Source organism: Teleopsis dalmanni, chromosome 2, assembly GCF_002237135.1.
Source record: "Teleopsis dalmanni isolate 2A chromosome 2, ASM223713v2, whole genome shotgun sequence".
Classification (NCBI taxonomy): domain Eukaryota; kingdom Metazoa; phylum Arthropoda; class Insecta; order Diptera; family Diopsidae; genus Teleopsis; species Teleopsis dalmanni.
Genome location: NC_051847.1, coordinates 146,111,032 through 146,135,115, shown reverse-complemented (window position 1 = coordinate 146,135,115; position 24,084 = coordinate 146,111,032). Strand labels below are relative to the sequence as shown.

The window sequence follows — 24,084 nt, the reverse complement described above, 5'->3', positions numbered from 1 at the left end:
GTTACAGAGGCGCTATTAAATAATTTAAAATTAAGAAGGCCTAAATGTATACATTTGATATATTGTTATATACTGTATAAGTCGTTGCTATAATAGTTTAATGATAGGTATGTATATTTATGTTTGCAACATTACAACCCTACCAAATTAACGAATTATAAGGGTATTAGATCTGTTAATTTTTACGATACTTAAGAACATTAGCTCCTTCTCCTTATGAAATGTTACATGTGTGTTATGTAACGGAAATCATGCCGGAAATCATATTGAAAAATGTTAGGAAATTATCTACCAGATTATAATAAAAAATTTTAATCCAACAATATTTCTGTCTTGTATGTCTTTTATTATCATATATATTGCATAAATTTTAAATTTAATTGGAAATTTGATGTGCTCATTTGAAAAAATAATGTATAAAAACATATTGGTAGAAATCAAACATTAAATAAAGAAAAATTTTTTATTAAAATTAAAATTTTATTTTTTTCATTTTCTATCTTTTAGTTTACAAAAAGTAGGAAATGAAGAGGATTTCCTCCTTTTTTGTAAACTAAAAGAAATAAAAATAAGATTAAATATTTAAAAACTAGATGAGATAAGGCAGTTTAATTGAAAAATAGGTGCTAAGAGAATTCAAAGAAGTTACATTTAAAGCTGAAAAAAAATATAAAACAATAAAAATAAAACTATATCATATAAAATAAAATAAAACAATGTTATATAAAAACAAAATAAAATACCAATAAAAACAAAATAAAGAAAAATAATGAAAGAATGAAAAAAATTAAAAACAAAAATTGGTAATATAAAACAAAATAAAATTAACTAAACTAAAAAAGTATCTGTTTTCATAGAAACATTGTTTGAGTAATACTTGCAGATATATTTTACTATTAAAAATAATAAATTAATTAGAAGGGTTCGAACAGTAATGATAAAGCAATAATAAAAATTTGATTAATTTATTGAAATTTATCTGACTATACAATACTCTTTCGAGTATTGCCAAGTACTAAGTACTCAGTAAATTTTTGTTGCTCCTTTTTCATTACTATTCGAACCCTTCTAATTTCTTTTCGTCATAAGATGCGTCACATTCGACAAAGAAAAAGAATATTAATAAATTAATTTTTAATTATTAATAAGTTAACATTTTATAAAAATTCGAGAAAAATAAAATGTATCAACAAAAATGTATCATTAAAACATTCCAAACGCAATAAGTAACAGTTATTCTATTTTAAAATTTAAACTTTTTTCCAGTTCACTTTGATGAAATCCTTGTGGCAGAATGTATGGATATCTACAAGGGATCTACTGAACAAATAAAGAACTTTCTATTAAAATTAATAGAGAGCGATTGTTCACAATCTAAGCAGAACAATGAAGTGTATAACAAATCAAAGCATTGAAGTGCTTTAATATTTTACTATATTAAATATGTAAAGAGTAAAAATTTAATATATAAGGGCTGCAAAATGTTACAATAATTAAATAATATTTAATATAAATTATCAAATGTTAATAAACAGTAAGAAGCAACCAATTTTATCATGCCTTTTTACGAAAACTAAGCTTTGTAGAAGTTTTGAAAGATTGCCGGAATAGACATATACACAAATTTGTTTGAATATAGACTCTATTTGAACTACTTAATTTAAAAAGATTCATTTTAAGCCCACTTATTCTGGAAATGTATTACTCAATTATCTTTATATATATTTGACAAAAAAAAGATATTCATGTTTTAATATATTCCTAACAATTTATTTATTATTCTATTTAATATAAGTATATATGTTGATCCTTTTTTTGAGTCAGCGCAACTGGACACTTTTACTCTTTGATAGCTGGGGGTACTACAGGGTCCCACCCATCTCATTGACTAATTTGTATATCTCTCATAAGCTTCATGATTATTCAGTGATTGATCTAAGATCTGCGTATCTCCCCGTGCGGAGACTGATTACTCTAAGATTAGATAGTGGTAAGTAGGATAGCCTGTCAATTTTCGCATATAACTTCAGGGCTCTGTCTCTTATGTATTTTTTGATCGGGTCTATTCTAAAAATAAAATTACATTATGTATAATAATTGTTACTTCTTTTAAAGTTTTAAAGTTTTTCAGTGTTGGAATAGTTTCAAGATGGTCATTTTCCAGCTTTTTACAACCCAATAGGTTAATCTTATTTTTCATAACCATCGGTATTGTCTCTAAAGTACTTTATTGTATCGCACTAGGACAACCGAAGTTGTGAGTACCTAAATGCCTTGGTATCAAGTGGGTGCCGCAAATGAAAACCTACTTACTACCAGTTATATTACAAAATAGTTCAGGGTATTGTATCAATATCGTCATAAAGCTCATACAACTCGTGGTTCATTCGGATGCGGTAGTCGTCGCCAACTCATAGAGGAACCAAGATCTTACGAAGAACTTTTCTCTTGAACACTCCCAGTGTTAATTCATGATTCTGTGATAACATCCGTGTTTATACAGAACCATAGGAAGGATGAGCTACATATATAAGCGTAAGTTAAAATTGTTGCTAATCCAACAGGTTGTGGCGAAATATAACTTCGTGACCATTATAATTTTCAAAAATGGCTCCCAGCGATCAAGGTATCTAGATACGAAACAAATGCTCTGATAAAGGTGGTCATAATATACATAACATCTTACGCCCTTATAAAATTCCCTTATTACCTTCTTAAACAAATCCTTCACTGTTTACTTTAAAAAGGCGTTAATTTACTTTTTATTTGCTATCAAGCAAATGAGGTGAATCTCATATTCATAAAAAAAAGTGTGTGGATGAAGCGTAAATTTTTTTTCAGAGCATTTTTTATGTTTCAACGAATATCAAAGTCGGCGAATTTTTCGCAATGTTGGTGGTTATGTTGTTGATATTGTTGTGGCGTCGGCGTCCATGGCGTTATAACTCTGCGTCTTTCAGCTTTTATTGCGCCGGACAGAGTTGCAGCCACAAAATCGGAGTTAGAGTCCAAGTGGTATCGTGGCCGAAGTCATACATTTTGTACGGGAGTGCGACGGACAGGCTTTTAAGCGATGACACCAAATCGCTATTTAGGATTTCTTTTATTTTTGTTGCGGTCGCCTTTTATGTGTTTGTTTGCTTTTGCACTTTGCGGTCATTAAAATTAATTTGGATCAATTTGGTTGCTGCCAAATTGTTGACAATGAAATATAACACAGACGTGGAATTTACGAAAGGAATTCGCCTGCATAAATTAATAAATTATGTCATTAACGATTATTGCACTTATAACTCATTTTCCACTTTTACGGAATTTTATTTCAATTTTATTTTCTTTACAAAGAACTTATTAAAATTATACGTTCGATTTTTTATGCTTAACTAATTGTATCTTCTACATAAATTTTATACATTATTATTTTATTTATAATTTTCAACAAATTATTTAAAACAATTTGTTATAGCTTTTTACATAATTATTAAAAGTACATTCACGTTAATTCTAGATATATTAAATAAAAATTTACATATAACTGGCAAGTCTTAAATTCTATAGTATGGTACTGGGTATTCATTTCACAACGTTCTGTTATATTTTTTAATATTATTAATTTTTTTGTTAAAACAATTTGGCAACGCTCTAAATTAAAGTTATTTTTTGGCAAATAATTCGGATTCAGCTATTTTGTTAGATATGTCGAAAATTGTTCAGTTATTCGAAGACCGCTCGGGTAGTCCAGTACGTGTGATGACACTGGTTGGAATCTCGCCATTGACACTGCGGCTACCATCAATTGGTGGAACCCTGTAACAAGAGAATAAAATAAATTAGTGAAATATATACATGAAATATATTAATAAAAAGATTACTTTGCATTTTTAAATGCAAATTATAAATGCTACTTGATCAATTATTCAGATTTATGTTGAATAAATTAAGAAAAAATTCTACAATCGTAATAAAGTTTTTATGTCCGATATACTAAAATAAATTCAATAAAACCATTTTTAAAAGCCATACTAGTTTTTTCTATCATAGTCAAGTCGCGAATTATCAAACAAATAACTACTTTTTTTTTAAAAAAGCTAGAAGGATTCGAATAGAAATGAAAAAACAACAACAAAAACTTTAGTTGATTTATTAAAATTTGACTGACCATGCAACGCTGTTTAGACTATTCCCAGGTACTCATGATCTTCGGACATATTCTAATTTTTTATTAGTTTATAGCCCATATATAATTTGTTTGGATTGCAAGTGTCAGGCTTAGAACTCGTGCCTGTCAAATTAGAAGCGTTGATTAATTATATTTTTCTACAAGTAGCCAAGGCTACACAAATTTTTAATGCGTAAGCTCCAAGTTTCTTTTTTTATTTCAAGTTTCTTTCATATCCATATTTTATTGGATAGGAATACTGTTGACATGTACTTAATAGATATTAAGAGAGACATGTGTAGGTTTACTGAGTTCAGTGTCCCCATAATAATAAAGCATGATATAATATTGTCTGTGTTAACTCTTGAAGTTTTGTTCGCTTTAGCCTTCTCAGTTTATTGGTAATATCCAGCAGTTGAATAGCTTCTCCATTGCTGTGTTTGAGTACTCGTTTTTGTGCCTAGCAGCTATTTTTTGTATGGTTTCTTTAACCCCTATTACTTTCAAATCTTTATGTATGTCTTAGTTTGCTACATACCTATATGCATTCGTAATCATCCGCAAAAATTTGTTTTAACTTCGATGTATGCTGTCTCGGTTCGATTGTTTCGTACAGCCCCATAGCTGTATGCCATACATCCAAATTGATTTTATGATAGATATATAAATTAGTCTTTTACAAAATAGATTAAGTTAAGATTAAAAGAAACAATCAACTATAAATATGGTATTGTATGGGAGCCATATAAAAATACGAATACACTTATAGTAACAGTTAAAAAACATTAACATATCATTTAAAAAAAAATGTATCAACGAATGAAGAAGATTTGAAATTCTACATTCGTGGATATATGCAGGTGATCTCCTGCACTTATCATTTAATCGACATGAATAATTTAGTGGGAAACGCCAATAGTAAAAATGTTCCACAAAATTTAACAATCAATCTAGCTGTCTGTCTGTGTATTTTCGATTTTATTGATATACACCACATCTAATAAAATATTGTTTCCTTTACAATATTCAAATTCTTTACAAATTTAGGCGTATTAGAATAAAGTATCTAATATACCTTTGTCAAGTCGTTTGGAATGTGAGACATCGGACCTCAAATAAACTATAGAAATTCTTGGTAACTATGTAGAATGATATCAATGTAAATGGCCACATCCTCTGTTTCAATATCGGCAAGATTCTCGACAGCAAACACATCTAATCGAATAGAATTTTGAATGAAGACGTTTCGTAGATCTTACTAAAATTTATATATGAAAATATTCTTATTTTTATATTTGTTTATACATAATTATGTATTTAATTGACTGTACCTAATTGCATAAAGTTTAAACAGTACTTTAAAAATTATTTTGTTTTTAAACAATCGGAATAAATTTGTAAAAGAATTTTTCCGGTTATTATACGGACTATTAAGTGCAGTCTTTCTTAAAGAAAACGTGTGTACAAATACATTCATATGCATTGCGTATTTCTAGATTTGTTTCGTAAATGAACTATCAAATTTCAGTATTACATTATGACTGTTTATAATCCAAACTGCTTTCAAGTCAAAATTACTTATTAAGAATAGAACAATTGTTATTGACAGATGAGAGTAAATGATGGACTCGAAATCAAAAAGAATTTTTATAAACAAAATTCACACCTCTATACCTAATATTGCCCCTTCTTTTCTTGAATGCATCAATTATTATTGCTATTATTGCTACTGTAAATTTTTTTTTGCCGAAAGTGAAGCGTCTTATAACTATTCGAACCCTTCTAATTATTGTTCACTTTAGATAAATTCTCTCAACTTACGTTTGTGTGATTTGTCTATTAAGTGTTGTTGAGTTGGGTAAGTGTGGCGATTGACTTTGAGAAGGTGGATTATACGGAGAATGACTATCTGACGTTATATGATGTCTGCTCATGTTCAGTGAGCCGACTTCCGTTTGTGAAATAGCAACGCCACGTGCTGACATATCATGCAGTTCAACGGCGTTAACAATTGTTTGTTGACCATTCAATGGTAGTCCCAACGGTTGTACTTGCGAAGGATATATAGTACCATTAGTCAACATAACACTTTCTTGCATACCTGTTAAAGAAAATATATTATAATTATTAATTTCATCATAATTTAAATATTATCTCCAACTTACTAGGAAGAGGTGCTCTTAGGGCACCACCACCAGTATTCTTTGGTTTTCGTTTACGTTTTTGTATGCCATCCTTTTTCATAGAAAGCGGGCGATTCATATTGTGCAGTTTGAAGTACAAGCCACAGGCATTACAGACCGGATTTCCATCATTATTTCTTCGCCAAAGTGTAGTTGAATTCGTTTGGCAATTGGCACAGGTTACGCCAGTTCTTCTATTATTGGCAGTCGCTGTGGCTTTGGGTTTTGGTTGACGCGGTTGCATCCGGACTGGAGTGCGTACTGTATTGCAGCCCGATGGACAGACTAGTTCATTATTTCGACGATAGTAAGGTGCGTTACAGCTCTCGCATTTAATTTCTGGTATAGAACTAGAAAGCGAAATCTCGTACGTTGTTGGGGGCCAATGGCTTGGTGCTGTTGTGTAGTCTTCGACCACCTGGTGATGATAGTTATTCTATTTTAGAAAAGTACGAGAATTTGCGAAAATTTTGTTTGAAATTTTGTAGTTTTTTTTTTTGAAAGAAGTTTTAAAAAAACTGTGAATAACCGATATATAATAAAGCAAAAACTACATGATGGAATGCTTTAAAATTGGTAACTACATATACTTACAAATCCAGCATTTTGATAGTCCACGGTAGAAGGTGCCCACAATGACGGGTCCGACACATTCGATGTAACAGGATCAAATAATTGCATAGGCTGAAATTGGCTTGTCTGACGTACTGCACCTAAATTAGGATCCGATTTGCATATAATTTGCTGTGGTGCAACGCTGTAAATAGTATTGCTTTGACCAAGTGCATAAGAAGTGGGTGCATAATTCAGATAACCAGTACTACCGAGATCTGTGAATGTTTTCGTTTCATTCGGATGTGTAGTGGCATCAACTACAGCTGTATCATAATATATATTAGTAGGCGGACCATTGCCATTGTCTATTATACTGCTACTGAAACGTCCATCATCATCGAAACGCAGCGGTGTACTATGCACTAAAGGGTGCGCATTGGCGGGATTATGTGGATTGTGTGGATTATGTTGTTGGTGTAGTGCAGCCGTTGAAACAACTATTGAATCCGCATAGTTGCCATTCGGTGTTGGACACTGTTGCTGCAACTGCTGTTGTTGTTGCTGTTGTTGTTGTTGAGCCTCACTTACTGTTTGGTCCTTGTCAATAGTCTCTATCTTAATGGCGTCAGCACTTTCAGTACAAATAATTTGCTGGCCATTTTCATTGGTGGCATAGGTGTAGACTGTGTTGGGCGGTGGCGGTTGTTCTTCATTACGTGGCGCCATTTGTACGTAATCTGCTGGTGATTGATGACGATTATAATCGGATTGCGAATCAGGTTGATCTGGTTCTCGCGTTTCACTCACTTCACTACAAAAGATTTTTAAGGTAGACAAATAAATTAAAGTGAATTAAATTCAAGCTAAAAATTGAGGTGAGTTGGACTTTATGGCAGTTAACTACTTACAAGGTTCCTGCGGTGGTGAGTACGCGACGGGTTTGTGTTCTAGTGGGAATGGGTATGTAATCATCTGTTGACTGGCTATGCACTATAGTTGTTAAAGCTGTTGGTACAGTTTGTTGTGGGGCATGATGACTAGATAATTGTATTGCTTCTTGTTGATGTTGTTGTTGTTGCTGATCCTCTAGCACACTTGTGGTTTGTTGCTGTTGCTGCTGTAAGTGTTCGCTGGTATTATTTTCACTTTTTATCTTATCCAATAATGGCATATGCTGTTTTGTCAGGGTTTGCTGTTGTTGTTGCTGGTGTTGATGTTGCTGCTGCAATTGTTGTTGTGGCTGTGCTTCCATCTGCAATGAGTTACAATTTTGAACTGATTTAAAACATGCCAAACACTCATATGACAAAGGTAAGAAACATTTATTTTTTTGTTGCAAATTGTTTGTTTTTATTGGGCATAACCTAAGTTCCGGTCGTAATGTTGCCGTTAACGGCTAAGAAAATATTGGCAAGTGCTAAACACCTTCACCGGTGTCAGCCATGAAACTCATATTTCCGCTGAGCTTATTCAAACGATCGTTAAATAATACAAATCATATACAGAAATATTGTTCTGCCGATTCATTTTTGGCGGCAAACTACAAAAGTACTGGCAAAAAAAAACCAAAAACTCAATTTGTCACCTACAATAAAAAAATGTAGATGTCGTCGTTACTTTTGGCTGAAACTGTCGTCATTTTGGTATTTTTTTTTTGTTTAGGTGAACGCGCTCGCTCGTCAATTATGTGTCAACATTATTTTTCACTTTTCATTTTCTAGAGCAAGAGGAAATAGTTGTTAAGAATTCCCTAACAATTAAACAGAAACAACTACACCAACAACAGTAATTGTTTTTTGTCTTATTTCCAAGTTATTTTTTTCTCTCTGAATTTTTGTTTTCCAATATCAATTTTGTTTTGCCGAAGAATAAGTTCAGTCCAAAGTCTTCTTTAAAGTTGGAAATCAAAGTTGACAATTTTGCAGTCAGAGAAGAAGACACCTTAAACGAGTAACGAGTAACTACAATAACAACACCAATAACACGGTTTTATTAGTAACAAATTCTTCTGACAAGACACGTCTTCAATATTCTGACTTGCGTTCTTGTACGTTGTTACTTCACAAATATTTACCTTTTGTAATTATTGACTTGAAGCTGAAATATTTTAAAACTAAACAACTTTCTTCAGTGCTGTTATACTTGCTCCTCTCCCCTACTGAATACCGATTGCTTGCAACAATTTATCACAAACAACTCAAAGATTTATAGGTGCTTGTTATGGAGCAATTAATTAAAGCACTCTGTCAGAGTCTTTGTTTTAAAAAATTAAATATTTTCCTGTAGTCAATCAAATTGATTTTTAAAGCAGTATGTGGAGAATGATTTGCTTATTATTATTACTATTATTTTACACATAATTGTGTCCTGCCTTGTAGCTCTATTTTGTGCTTTCATAGGAAAACTAGCATAAATTATTAAAAAGTTGAAGGCCGTGTTAGGTAGAGTGTCATAAGTTCATTATGAGCAAAATTATGCTTGTTTTCAGTGCAGATTCTAAAATTGAGAGTGAGAGAAAAAAAAATATGTCGGTTCTAATATAGTTATGAGACCAGAGGCTTTTTGTGTCTAGTCACTTACGCAAAACACTCTTATTCAGTAATAACATAAATGTCAACATTTGTGTTTTTTAGAAGCAAATTATTACAATTCCTGTGACACTCTACATAATTTTGACATTTTGACGAAGCCATGCAACTTTACATAACATGGCTCTAAGCAATCAAAGCAGTCATCATCAATATTAAAGTTTTCTCTGCCTACCATACTTGATAACTTAATGGCGTTTTCGATTGGGAAATTTGAATTCAATCCAAACTTACTCTCGATCTGTCAAATGTTATTGTTCAATCGAAGATTTTTAAAGTAATGTAAGCATTTCTGCGGTACTGCTAATAGATATTGGGTCTATATACCTACACTATCATGAACGGAACATGACCATGAACTTGAAAACCGATGTTACCGATAGATAAGAGAGGGAAGAGAGTGTGATGTGAGTTCATTAATTTCACGCATTGAAAATTGCTGCGTTTCCTTCTTTAGCTTGATACGTATACTCTCTGAATACTTACAATTTCTGTGCTCTGCACTACTACACACAAGCATTTTATAATTATAAATATATAATTATAAATATATAAATATCTATATCGTATTAAATCACACTTTATTTTTCAAGTCATATAAAACAGCTGTTCATTTCAGAGTAATTTTGTTGCTCTTTCAAGATATCTAGAGATTACAAATTAATCTCGTATGCTATATATTTGCCCCAGATTTACCAATCGAAAATGAAAAATTCACTAAAAGTGCATTAAAAGAGCTCCTCGATTGAAAAAATTATCCCAGATAATTTCCCAGATAAGATGTTATAAGTATCTGGCATTACACATCCTAAGTATCCCATACTACATATTTTTACTCGTTAATATTGACTTTATAGTGCTATACCATATTCCCAATGTAGCTAAAACAACTTTTATTAATCAAGTTAAGATTAAGATTCAGTCGTTTCCATTAGCATAAGTAGATTTATGATTGTGAAAGTGCTTTTATATATAGTTTTACATTGTTTATATAAATTGATTTATTAATCATAAAAAACGTAGAAAATGCAAAAATTTATTTATAATGTATGTGAAACTGTTGGCCACAATAAAAAAGCAATAGATATAGAAAATATAGAAAATGTAACGATGAAATTCAATTACTTAAAAAAAATATTTCGAGAACACGCAGGAATTTCTGAACTATTGTTTGTATAACGATACTATATAATGATATTATATTTTATAAATGAACTCATTTACATATTTTTAAATATCAATTATATATTTTATTTCTATAAAACGAACATTTTAAAAAATTCTTGGCTATTGTTTCATTAACTAGTTTGTTTTTTGTTTATTTACATTTTATTTCAAGTGTCAAATTTTGATTATTTCCCTTTTGGGAAATATATTTTGCAATTGACATTTTTGCTTTAATTTCCCTTGATTTATTCTGAACTAAGTTAGAAAGCATAAAAGCTCTTTGTAAGGTTAATCAACTTCATTAGCGACCTAAGTCAAACTGCTTTAATGAAGGCAATGGGAACATACTATAATGAACTTTATGAATCTGCAGTAGTTTGGAGATTCTTTTAAATTTACTGTTTTACTAACTTTATCTATATATAGCTATACCTATATAAAATTATTTAAATTATTTTGACGATATTTTTAATTATTATCTTTTAATAGAAAATATCATCTGTTGCAAAAAGTTATACTTTTACTTAGCTCAGGGTAATTCTACGGAAATTTTACGGAACTATTCTTGATATGTTAAGTAGTGCATAATATTGTTAGGATTTCTTTAACACACTAAGCTTAACTTAATTTGATTGAATATATAAATTCTTTTAACTCTATTCTATGATATAAAATTAATAATATATATCATTAACATATTAAGGCAGTTTACTCTAAACTAATCCTATTACTAATATCAAGGACATCATATTAATACGGTAGGAATAGTAATATCACAATACCAAATTTTATGGGATTTTGATTGAGTCCGCTTAGACAATGAATTTATGCTACCATTCGTATATTATTGTAGAGTAGCTACAATTGTAGTTTTATGTGCCTGGCCAGTAGCCCAATTTTTAATAATTTAGCTGTAAGAGACTCGATTTTTCAAGCATAGCAATTAGTCAGAATATTTAATTAGTCATATTTAAATTTTTGTTGCATTCTTATTTTATTTTTTGACAAAGTCCTCTTTAAGCTCAATTAAACTTTTGCAACAGTTGCAGTAGTTCAAATTACAAAAAATAGGCAACCCCTAAATTAGTTAAAAAACAAGTCTGAATGAGTTTTGTTGCCTCAGTTTTTATGTTTTAAATGATAAGTAATAAAAAACATATATTTCTTATATATTTTTATTAGAAATAAAGTTCGCCGGAAAAAGAAATCATTAAACACTTCCTATGTGAATATCCGGCTTTGGAGACAGGAAATAGGTTTTTAAGGATGTATTTCTCTGACAGCTTATCAGACTGTTCATCAGTAAAGATCAAAGACCTCTATTTAAATACTATTATCTATATTCGGCGGGATGAATTTAGTCTGTATTCTTTTATCTTAGCGGTTCTTGCGGAAAATGTGGAAGCTCAAAAAAATTATCTGATGTCTATATCAGGAAATGATAGCCTGCCACTGCAATCAACCAACCAATCAAAGTCCTTATAAAGTAATAAATATGATTAATTCGAAAAAACCTTTAATAGTTTCCATTCAATATGTATATTTTGTTTCTTTATTATCAGATTAACTAAATATTTATTAAAAGTAATTTAATTAATTAAAAGAGTAGTATTTTTGTGTATATGATTTTAATTATTCCAAAATTTTATGTACTTCAGCCCGTCGTCTTCAGGGAGCTTGTAATAAATATATAAGAACATGTTTATATAAGAACATACTATTTCTTGGGATTATAAAGTCGTCTCGATATAAATAAGGTTAGTCACATAATTGCACTTGTATATCAAGATTGCAATATTCTTGAGTCATGAGTTGGTAATCAGTTATTTTGTGCTGTGTAGTCCCCTCGTATATAAAATACTTTCAACGATAAAAACAAAAAAAGACAGCTCATCAATAATTTCGTATTAAATTCCAGTGTTCAAAGTTTCGTTAGAGTTCTTTATTGTTTGCAAAGGGGAACACCCAAATTTGTCATTTATTTTTCAACTAAAGTAAATACATATAACGTAAAACTGATTGTTTAGTTTGAACTAACGTATTTCGTTTTTATCAAAAACGACAAAAATCACATGTAAACTAACTGTACATTCAAATAGTATGCAATAGATTCCTAGTGTAATTTTTACCCAATCCATTTACTATGTAAAAATTATCTTATCCAACTGCTATTACCTTAAAAGCAACAGGTCATGGTGCTTAAACTTTTTGGCGACGTCATAAATGTAAGATAAAAAATGAAATCAAAATTTACTTTTCGAAGTAAAAGCAGTGATAAGATTTAAAAAACTATCTGAAAATAGCAAAAGCAAGTGATCGTTTGCATGTGAAACCCTGCGTCTCTAGTGCAATTGGTAAAAGCCGGTCTTGATAAGAGTTGAGTGCCGTACATGGATAACCATTGCTGCTGCTACTGTTTTGATAACAGATATCAAAAATTGTTCTTAATCAAATTTGAATTAACACTGCAAGAAATGTGTGGTAGCCACCACAGTAGTCCAAAGCCTGTTCAAATTACACTATGGAAAAATGTACTTTAAAGATAATCGAACAACTTGTCACTCGACGTTGTGATAGCTTTTATCTGCAACTATTATCATTTCCAGATATGGACATCAGATAATTTTTTTGAGATACTGTGTAGAAATACACAAACAGCCACATAAATTGGCAATATTTTGTAAATATTTTGTTATTTTTGTTGGAGTCAGTGTGGGCGTAAAGTTAAGAAAGTATTTCATGAATGAAATTTTCAATATAAAAAAAGAATAGTCAAGAGAAATTGCGAAATCTAAACTCGTGCTGAATTCCTTACGACATTATCAGAAACGTGATTACTGTAAAGGTTTTATCTATTTATTCACAACAAAGTTACTGGTTATAATCATACGGTACTACTGTTACTACTGTACTACTGTACGGTTGACTACTGTTACCGGAATATTTGTTATTATATTATTTAATATTGGAAAGTTTTCTATATGTTTTCTATACAATATTAATAGAAAGATATAAATTTGTTAGATAAATAGTAAAATAAACACACTTCAAACATTAAGTCCTAATTATTAAATAGAGTGAAATATCCACTTTTGATCTCTATGGAGCCTACTTATAAGACAATACTATACTTCACAGTCACATATTTAAAAGAAAAATTGAACAACAACACATATTCGTTTAATATATATTTGCACATGATTCTCGCGACTTTATAGGTACTTAAGTTACGCCATTTGTCTTTCTTCTTTGAGGAATGTAGTAATCTAGTTCTATGTATATGTTGCGCTCAAGCTCAGGGGGAGGCCTAATGGAGCAGAGGTGTCTCGCTTATTTGGTTCGAAGTGGTCAGTTACACTTAACATAAGAAAATTTTAAATCAAATTTTATTTTGATAAATTTGCAAATAGATGCAGATATAATATTGAATACCAATACCACAAAAAATTAGGATTAAAAGTTTTTATAAATTTTTAAGTTCTTAATTAAAATAAGTCGAAAATTGTTTATTTTAACAATGCATGATCATAATTAATTAACAAAAGTGTGTTGTTCTAATTAATATGTCATACTAGAACTTAACTGAAACTAATAATTAAATATTCAATAATAATAATCATTAATAATAATGAAGCATAATGTTAGAACCCAAAACTTTCTTTAGGCTAGTTATCAATCGCTGTTGACAATAATAATAAACAATAATATAAATAAATATAATATAATTAATAATATTTATACATATAATTTTATATAATTATATTTAATATAATAATAATTATAAATAATAATAAATAATAATAATTATAATAATTTAAATTAATTTTAAAATTTTGATTGTTGTATTGTAAAGTACCATACTACAAGTTCTATTAAAAGTTATTTTGTTAATAATGAGGTTTTCTGACCAGTACGTTATGTTTTTTAAATTTTGATTTTGTTTAGGCTACTCTGGTCTTATAATAGGGAGAGAAATAAAATTTCACTCGAAGTTTCGTTACTTCTTTTCCGACATCTTCGGGGGTATCTAAAAAAAATTTTTTTATTTCTTAATAATTATAAGTTTTCTTAATAATTAAAAACATTTTTACAAATATATTTTTTTTTGATAATGTATAAAATTGAAAATGTTAACCAATAAATAACAACAACAATAATTCATTAATAAGTCTTGAAGTGTTTTAAATTAGTTATTATAATATTTACCACATTGTTAAATTTAGCTACATTTTTTCAATATTTTTTTAAAATATCTATGTGTAAATTAAAAAATGTTTTTATAAATATTTATTTGATCACTTCTTCGAATTCTCGCCCCTTTCGATTTATTTATTTTAGAGCGGCATTATAATTTAAGCTTACATGCTCATAATCAAGTGGATTTTCTCTTGAATTCTTAAGCTTTCGAGTGTGTACCGTTTTTTTCAAGATTCCTCTTTGCCTCTCTGTGCAAATAATATATTATTATATATAATATACGTTTATAGATATTATTTTTGTTGAGATAGAGCTGTATTATTTTTACTCTTGTTAGTGTCTGATATATGCTCAGCTAATCTGGTGTGTAGAGATCTCTTCGTTGTACCAATTTAGATCTCTTTGTAACTCACATCTTTATATCCGTTGCAATTTAATTTATACACCACTTAAAAATAATATATTATATACATTATATAATATATTATTTTTGCACCACATTATATGGTTTTGTTGTTAATTTTATGAATTGTTAGATTAGGTTTATAAGCACAAAATAGGTTGTCTTGTTTAAGTGTTGGGATCAAGTTTTTGATATTAGATAATTTAGGTAAATATTGGTTAGGAGTTTGATTTGGTTATTGCTGATGACAATAACTATTGTCATTCTTATTATTGTTGTTGTTATTTATTTGTTAACAATTTTAATTTTATACATTACCAAAAAAAAATGTTTGTAAAATAGTTTCTATTTGTAAAGAAAACTTATAATTATTAAGAAATAAAAATAATTTTCTTGGATACCCCTGAAGATATCGGAAAAGAAGTAACGAAACGTTGGGTGAAAAATTAAGTAAATTAAATTTTATTTTTCTCACTGTTATAAGACCAGAATAGCCTTAACAAAAATTATAATTTAAAAGTTATTTTGTTTAAATATTATTTTATTTAATATATGTGTTTTTAATTTTAACAAATGTTTCTTCATACATGATAGTAGTTATTGTCCAGAATAAATTTCATTTAATTAAACAAAGATGTTTCAAATAAAAGTGCAGATGTGAATACTAAGAATAGGACTCACACGTCATTCTATTAGACTAAAATTATATAAGGCAATAAATATTTTTAGGTATCAATATGGCACCTATATCTGTGTTTTGATTATGGGTCTTCTTTAGTATCGTCCCATTTTATGGCTTTTTAATTACTTCGAAACAATTTAGTTCCCTTCTAACTTTAATCGGGTCGCGTGCTACATATTATTACTACGCTTCGTCATTATCTCTCTGACTACTTTATCTTAGTATATTTCCGATAAGATTGCTAAATTTATAAATGTTATCTCCTCCATCGATTTGGTTGGCAGCAATTGACAGCGTCAATGGATTTGGCTTAATAGCTCTGTTCGCTATCTTTATTATTATCAACCTGTTGATTTATTTACATAAACAAAACTCGCAGGTTATTTGCGATAATTACATGCAACTTTTTTTTATTAATAATTTATTAAAAAAAAATAAGTATTTGATTAAACATTTTTTCTGTTGATTAAACTACCACAAGTGATTTGCAGTTATTTTCACGCCGTTTAAAGTACTCTCATACACTTAATTAAAAAAAAAAAAAAATTGTATGTAAAGATTATGTAGACCAATCAAATATTAATGAATATTTCTTTAGTTGCTCAGATACAAATTTGATAACCTGAACTTGAAATTATAATAAATTTTTAATCAAAAAAATGTTATTATTATTTATATGGACAATATATGTGATATTAAGAAGCAATATTGGTAAATTAATATCTGATTTATAGTTATTTGTTTAAATCTTATTAGATATTTTTGTTTTATAAATAGTCTGCAACGTAAGATATAAATTCTAATTATTATTACTAATTTTATTACTTTTATTATTAGATATTTCGAATAAACAATCGGTAAACATAGCGCTCTAGTAAGTATTGCGTCTTCTACAAAATGCAGAGCATATAACGGTATTTGTGTCTGCATCCCTAACTGATAGATCTATTTTAGTCATGTTTATTTAGACATGTTTCAGCTAAACGGATTATTTACAATATTAATAGGTAACTTTCGACTTAGTCAAATAATTCTTTTGAACTTTGATCTTAAAGAAGACAGTACAAAACTTCACGCAAATAAAAAAGAAACTTTTTTCATAAATAAGAAAAAAAAAATCTTTTAAATTATATAAAAATATATAAATTTTTTTTTTTTAATATTATAAATTCTTTATGAAAAAAACATACATCTATCTACAATATGTGATAATTAGTGGATGAGAATAGTTACGTAGTTTGTTAAAAAAAAAAAATATTAAATATATTTGTAGGTAGCGACACACACAGTATTAAGTTGAACTAAATGGATAGGACCGTAATGAATCTTCTTCGTAAGGGTACATGTAGATATTTATTTATTATCCAATTATTTTTTTTGAATATCATATATAAAATAAAGTATATTTAATATCTAAAGTTCAAAATATTTTGTCTTAAGGTGCAGAAATTCATACAAAAGTTAATTTACAAAACAATGAAAAGTGAATAGATCGTTTCAGTCTAGTGTATTGTTTCCTAATAGACTGACAATAATCAGTAGTGTTGTGATATGGTAGAAACGTATAAGTTCTTATTTAACATAATTACAGATAAATGTAGAAGCAACAAAACTACAAACAAAGTTATGCTATGCTTGCTAATCGACAATAGATCATGTTTGTCCATAGAGTACCCTTGTATAAAAGCATTTGAAAAAGAATATGGATTTATTTAATCCAGTTGTTTGGTAATGGGACTAGTATTACCAAATTCAAATATCAAATTTAAATATTGAAATATACATAAACAATACAGTAAAAAAAACCGAAAACAATAACAGACGTCCCATGGTATATTGCAAATAAAAATATTCATTAAAATCTGTTAATAACCCTAATTAAAGCTGAGTTTGATAATATTAGAAAAAAATACAATAAAAGCTTAGACAACACGTTATAAGTCTTGCAATTATGTTATTCCTTATTTAAAAAGAGCTGATAGTCCATTGATTATTTACAACTACATAACCAAAAGAAGTAGCATTCATTCTTTTTTGGAGAGTTGCAAAGTATTTTCTGTCCTCTTTAATAAATAATCTATCATTTATTCTGGAGTGCAACAATTCCAAACTTTTTATGTATCACAATTGTGTAGTTAAAATAAAAATTGTGATATTATGTATGTGTTGTTAGTGTAAGAATTAAAAAACTTATTGTTACTATTTACATAAGGGAAGGAATTCGGTCCCAGAGGCACGCCTACAATAAATAAATGTATGTATACAAAAACAAAAAAATGTAAAATACAGACAAATTTATACAAAACTCTGTATACTAATTATGCAATCATTGGAATAATTTTTGATTTTAATTTAATTTTGAATTAAAATTGTTAACTTCATTTTTCAGTTAAATTCTTTTATTAGTCCACTTATAAATAATTTAATAAATCAATAAATTTTCAGTATACATGTTTAGTCAATATTTTTTCATTTAAATATATAAACATAACCAATACAATAAAATTATTTCTATCAATTATTCAATCAATTAAAATTTCAGTTTATAGCCTAATAAGTTTATAACGCATTAAATGTGTATAGTTAATTTCCTCTTTAATTAACTGGGAGTACCAGTACAAATCATGTTATAAATTAAATTAAAATCGAACAATAAAATCGAAAATTAAGTTCAGTTTTATTAATGAATATATTGTCATGTTATAAAACAGTAAATTATCTAACTGAAACCAGCAATTAAATGCAGTTTTATGTATATATCAATGAAAATCAATAAAAATGTGTGTCTGCAATAAAATAAATGAAGTAATAAAAATTTTGTATTTCTTTAAAATTGAAATTCAAAAAAAATTTTTTTAGTCTTATAACACTGAAAACACTGCGACTTTATTCTTTTGAAGTGCCTTACACACGAACAAGTCAAAAGCAATATGACGGGCGCCAACGCTATCAAATTAGCGATAATACATACATATTATGTGATCCTTTAATAACCCCATTTGATAATATATAACTCTGCATATATATTCATATAACCTGATCCTTCTCTAAAATGAAATACATTGTCGCGTGTCTAATGAATATATCAGTTGCAGATAAAATATTATCAACTGTTAAATAGCCTTAATATGATTGGTCAACAGAACTTCCTGTTCACTAAATGTATATCCATTTGTTCGGAACAACCCTTATATATAATAATAAGTTTTTTTTAAATATATCTCATTCATAAAATATCAATAAAATAGATAGAATTTTTTTTGTGCTATTATCTCTGACTTTAGCTTCCGATCTTCACAGTATACCTGCGCATTAAAGATCCTTTACGAAAATTACTGTTCATAATATTTTTTTTTAAAGGTGATAATAAGTACATAATATACCAATTCGAATATGAAAATACATGTGTGTCCTTTTCATTTAATTTTTTTTCTTTTATTTTTTAGGCAATATCTATTACATATATTCTTTTATGTGTTTCCTTTGATTGAGGTCAGTTTGACTTTTTATGAATGAATACATTTCCAGACACATTTTTCTAATTTCTGACCCGCTGCCAATTGTTTTCACTTTATTTAGTTCCCATTTTAATTGACTGTTGATTTTTATTTTATTTTATTATTTTTTTTCTTGCTCTTTTTTGTTATTTTTTATATCTTTCTGTCAACCTTTTTTATGAAAAGGAATTTTGACGCCACCGCTACATTTAGTTGCCTCATAAAGATAAGGCATCTTTCCACATTTTTTAATGGATTTTTTTCGTATTGGTTTTAATGTGTCGCATTGGTTTTTAGCATATATTTAGATTCTTATATTGGAATAATGAGTCATTTGGTTAAAAAAATTTTTTAATTTTTTTTTAAAGTTTTAAAAAATAAACGTCTTAGGTATGTTTGAATTTCTAAAATAATGTATAATATATTGTATAGTATATAAAGATATAAATTTTTAAATACCGACGGAGTCTTAGCTATGTTACTATATATCCACATATCTATATTAGAGACAGCGAAAGTCTTTACTAAATTGTGGTAGTGAAAACTGAATTTAATATAAATCAATTATTGGTACAAGGTTGATAAAAGATAATTTTATAGAATATTAAGAAATATGATATGATATGACATTAATAAATATGAAATTAAAATATTTAAAAAGCAATGTTCAAAAATCTTATTAAATCAGAGAATAATTGATGAGATTATTATGTTTACAACTGAAGTGTTACTACGTACCTAATAGTAAATTCAAGTTTACAATATCATAATAATTGGAAATATTATTTTTTTACATAGATAAAAACAGAAAAACAAAATTGTATTGCAATTTTAGTTCAAATTAAAGATAATAGTCATGCGATCATAGATGAACAGAATTCTCACATTCGACTAACCAGTAATCGGTTATACAATTATTGTAGTAGTCAAAGCATATCATATTCTCTCGATTTATTGTAATTTAATTTGTTATTTGTTATTGTTATTGTTAATTTGTTATGATTTTATAAAAGTTCATTTTACAGAAACATATTATTTTATTTTAATATATTATTTAATATATATCATATTATACATTATGTTATTATATTACATTCAACGCTTTAGCCTGAACTGATGTAGTATAAGAAACAAATAGTTAATATGGTGAAATCGATATATCATTGTTATATCTTAAAAATTTAAATATTTCTTCAAAACAATATGCATTTCTATGAATGAAAAAGTAAATAATGTAGGAATCACAATAATGAAGGATCGCGTAATTCTAATATATTGGTTAAATTACTTGACTGTTATATGGAGGAAAATTCTTAAAATTGAATTCGTATATATATAAATTGTATAGGCAGCTTCAATTGTCGTCTTTTGTTGTGTGAACGTATTATTCTCATATCTTATATATAAAATTTATATTTCGATTAAAGTTTCTTAATAAAAGATTTTGTATTTTTATATAAAACTACCGGACCCGACAGACTTCGTTCTGTCTAACAGATTTGAAATGTGTCAGTTTTTTGTTCCTACAATATTTTGTTATTTTATATAAAACTTTTTTGTAATAAATTTATTTTAATATACGACTACGTATGTTCTGAATCTCTCTAGAGCACACATTGTGTCGGAAAGGACTATTGTCTGGTTCTTTTCTTAATAGAATAACATTCGACATTTTAATTTATAATTTTAATTTTTGAATGTCATAAATTACCAATAGTCAATAGTCAAATTTGTGTCTTTTTTTTCAATCCGATAAGTATAATTATAGACATTAGTCGTAGTCATTAAACATCGTGCTTGGAATACAGACTTTGCTTACAATTCAAACCAAAATGACATTTTTACATTTAACCTTGTTTGGAAGATGGCCTTAAGTTTGTACTAGACTGATTGCTCTAGTTGTTTTAAATAGGAGTATTAATCATTAAAATATTATTGATCTCAATAGTGATCATAATAGTTGAGCAATAAAAATGGGGATCAAATAATTAAATTTTGCGCTGATTCGTAAACTAGTTTTGTTCTTTTTTAAGTTAAAGATGGAATAAGATATGATTCAATGAAATATATGAATTTTTCTGAAATTCCTTCTAGCATACAGTAACACAGAAAACTGTTTACTTTATATGTAGTTATACTTATTAATAATATTAGTTAATGAAAAAACAATTAATTTATTAATAGTACTAGTGTAATGGTATTTTTAACGAATTATCAACTCTGCAATTTAGCATATAATTAAAATTGTTTTATATTAAAGTTGTCCTAGTCATGCACTTTTAACACTTTGCACTTTGTCACTAGGAGAGTCACATGCGTGGGTACTCACTATTACGAGCTTGGTAACTGAGTAAAGTGGTAAAAGTGCTTCAAGTACACAAATGTTGTTGTTACCATGTTACTCAATTATCCATCGCGTTACTCGAAATCATGAACATCCCTATTATAACAGTATTGTGTTTAAATTAAGGAACTATATGGTGGTGTAATAAAATAAAAAGTTTCAGCAACACCAATAAATGTGTCTAGAGTAACTTATTATACTGTTACCATAGAAGTCATTAGATTAACCTTGTACAGTCCTGTATTTTTTTGTTGTGCTTTTTAGACTTTGTAGAATATATATATTTAAAGCTTCTCCTTACTGTTCTTATAAACGCTCAGTAAAATTGCTTAAGAAATGTATAAATGAACTTATACTTAATAACTACTGTTATTTGTACATAAGAACAAATTATTATTATTTTTAATGGCATTTAATGCGTATTATAACTTCATTTTCCAATGTTTTACTACGGAGAAATATTTGAGAAAGTATTAGCTTATATACAATGTATAATATATAATACATTAACTTATAAAACAACCAGTTCATTTATGAAACTAATTTTCGTTTCTAAATAATTAATTTTTATATAAAAAAAATATTTTTATTATATTATATATCTTGGGATATGTTGGGTCTTTAGTAATCAGCTGAATAATATTTAATTGTTTTAAATAATATGTTTTGTTTAAAACACAAAAAATTTTATCATATATTTAAAAAAATATGGTATAAATAGATATTATTATATTTGTGTATAAATATATATTATTATATTTATGTATATATATATATTATATTAAATAAAATTCTAGTGGTCACATGAACAATAATATTATATTTTTAATACCATTATATGTAAATATTACAGTTTTTGAACCAAATTCATACATAATAAATTGTTTCTTAATTTTAGTAATGTTATTTTTGCATAACCTTTGTTATTATATATATAAAATATGATATCGGCTTGAATTTATAGTGTTATATATCAAGTTTTCATATTAAAATTTGTGTAACATATTTATATTTTTTTAAATTGCATAAATAACATAATTATATATAACTTCAGTATATATTATATCATTATAAATCATATCATCATTTATTATATCATTATAAGTTATATTATTATAAATTATATCAATATATATTATATCGTTAAAAAATTTCATCGTTATAATTCAATATTTTACCATTTTAATTGATATTTGAGATTAAATTTTATTTAAGGAAATATAATTTTTTCCAATATATAAATCATATATATATAATCCTTCATTAATTATGTTTAATTCCAGTCATATTATGAACTAGTAAAAATTAAGTACTCCTATACTAACCTTAATTTGCATTGTGAATCTCAAAACACTATTATCGCAAACCATAAGCAATTATTTTTTACTTCCAAATATGTTTATAATTAATTTTTATATATTTTCGATACACACTTTTAACCTAATATTAACTTTATGATTTTTTTTTTTTGCGTAAAAGTTCAATTTTATTATTTCTAAATTATTACGCGCCACTTCAACGAATTGAAATCTGGGTGACACTTGCTGCGTACCGTTAACGCATTTAACCTGTGTCGCGTTTTTAGTACAGACCACAACTAAAAAAATTCTCTATGTCCAACGTCAAGAGTTGAATTGTTTTCCGATCTGATTTAAACGTTTTTCAACATTTGGGTAAATAATTTCTTATTTTTTAACTTTATTCTTGTATCTATAACAGAGACGATGAGACGAGACGCAATGCGCGTTTAGCACCTTTCCTCCACATCGATTGAAACCAGCACATTAGCACCTTCCCTGGTACTACTACCGATAAAGTGAACACACTCATAGCTGCATACAAAAGCAATTTCAGACAAACGGTAACAAACAAATTTACCTTTAGAACCAGCGGTGGTTAACCAAAACCATAAAAGCGGGAAAATTTGTGTCCTACTCACGTACACCTTGATATCATATTACCGTATACCGTATACCATATACCTATATCTGTATATTATGATTTATTTATATGATTACTACGCATATATACATATATATAAAATAACATAGTACACATAACAATACAGTGTATCTGTTATCTTATCAGTTTTGTGATAAGCGTACGCGAAAGTAAACGTCGCAGCGATAAGTATCTGTGAGATACAAATTGCGCATGCTTGTTTAGTTTGTTCATGTTATTGTTGTTAGTCTTGGGTAACCAACATTAAAGAAAAAAACCACAACAATTTTTATTAAAGAGTACATACTTTAATTATGTATTTGTATTGGTTTATTTACTTATTTGTATGTTTGCCTCTATAACTATAC

The 24,084-nt window shown here is 27.8% G+C and overlaps 1 protein-coding gene and 1 long non-coding RNA gene across 3 annotated transcripts in view; one reads left to right on the top strand and one right to left on the bottom strand.

The window, feature by feature from the left end:
* LOC119678512 overlaps positions 1-24,084 on the top strand; it is a 141,996-nt gene that overhangs the window by 4,533 nt on the left and 113,379 nt on the right. The gene's annotated exons all lie outside the window — the stretch shown is intronic.
* Positions 3,482-23,528, bottom strand: LOC119678506 (box A-binding factor). Of its 2 annotated transcripts, none has more exons than XM_038090365.1 (6): positions 23,101-23,528; positions 7,806-8,149; positions 6,937-7,708; positions 6,325-6,778; positions 5,981-6,260; positions 3,482-3,807 (listed from the first exon to the last, which is right to left on the bottom strand). In XM_038090365.1, exons 1-6 carry the CDS (start codon positions 23,143-23,145, stop codon positions 3,711-3,713), a joined length of 1,992 nt encoding a protein of 663 aa, XP_037946293.1. In that variant the 5' UTR covers positions 23,146-23,528; the 3' UTR covers positions 3,482-3,710. The 2 variants fall into 2 exon arrangements, with proteins under 2 accessions (XP_037946293.1, XP_037946294.1); XM_038090366.1 differs by having other exon boundaries at positions 6,325-6,760.

What these genes read in the sequence shown, in the direction of transcription:
- LOC119678506 (XM_038090365.1), bottom strand. Translation starts at nt 23,145, where the DNA reads ATGGTTTGCGATAATAGTGTTTTGAGATTCACAATGCAAATTAAG. An exon ending in ACTATCAAAATGCTGGATTT is followed by an intron (nt 6,779 to 6,936) that starts GTAAGTATATGT and finishes TTTCTAAAATAG; the next exon opens with AATAACTATCATCACCAGGT. An exon ending in AATAGACAAATCACACAAAC is followed by an intron (nt 3,808 to 5,980) that starts GTAAGTTGAGAG and finishes CTCTTGTTACAG; the next exon opens with GGTTCCACCAATTGATGGTA.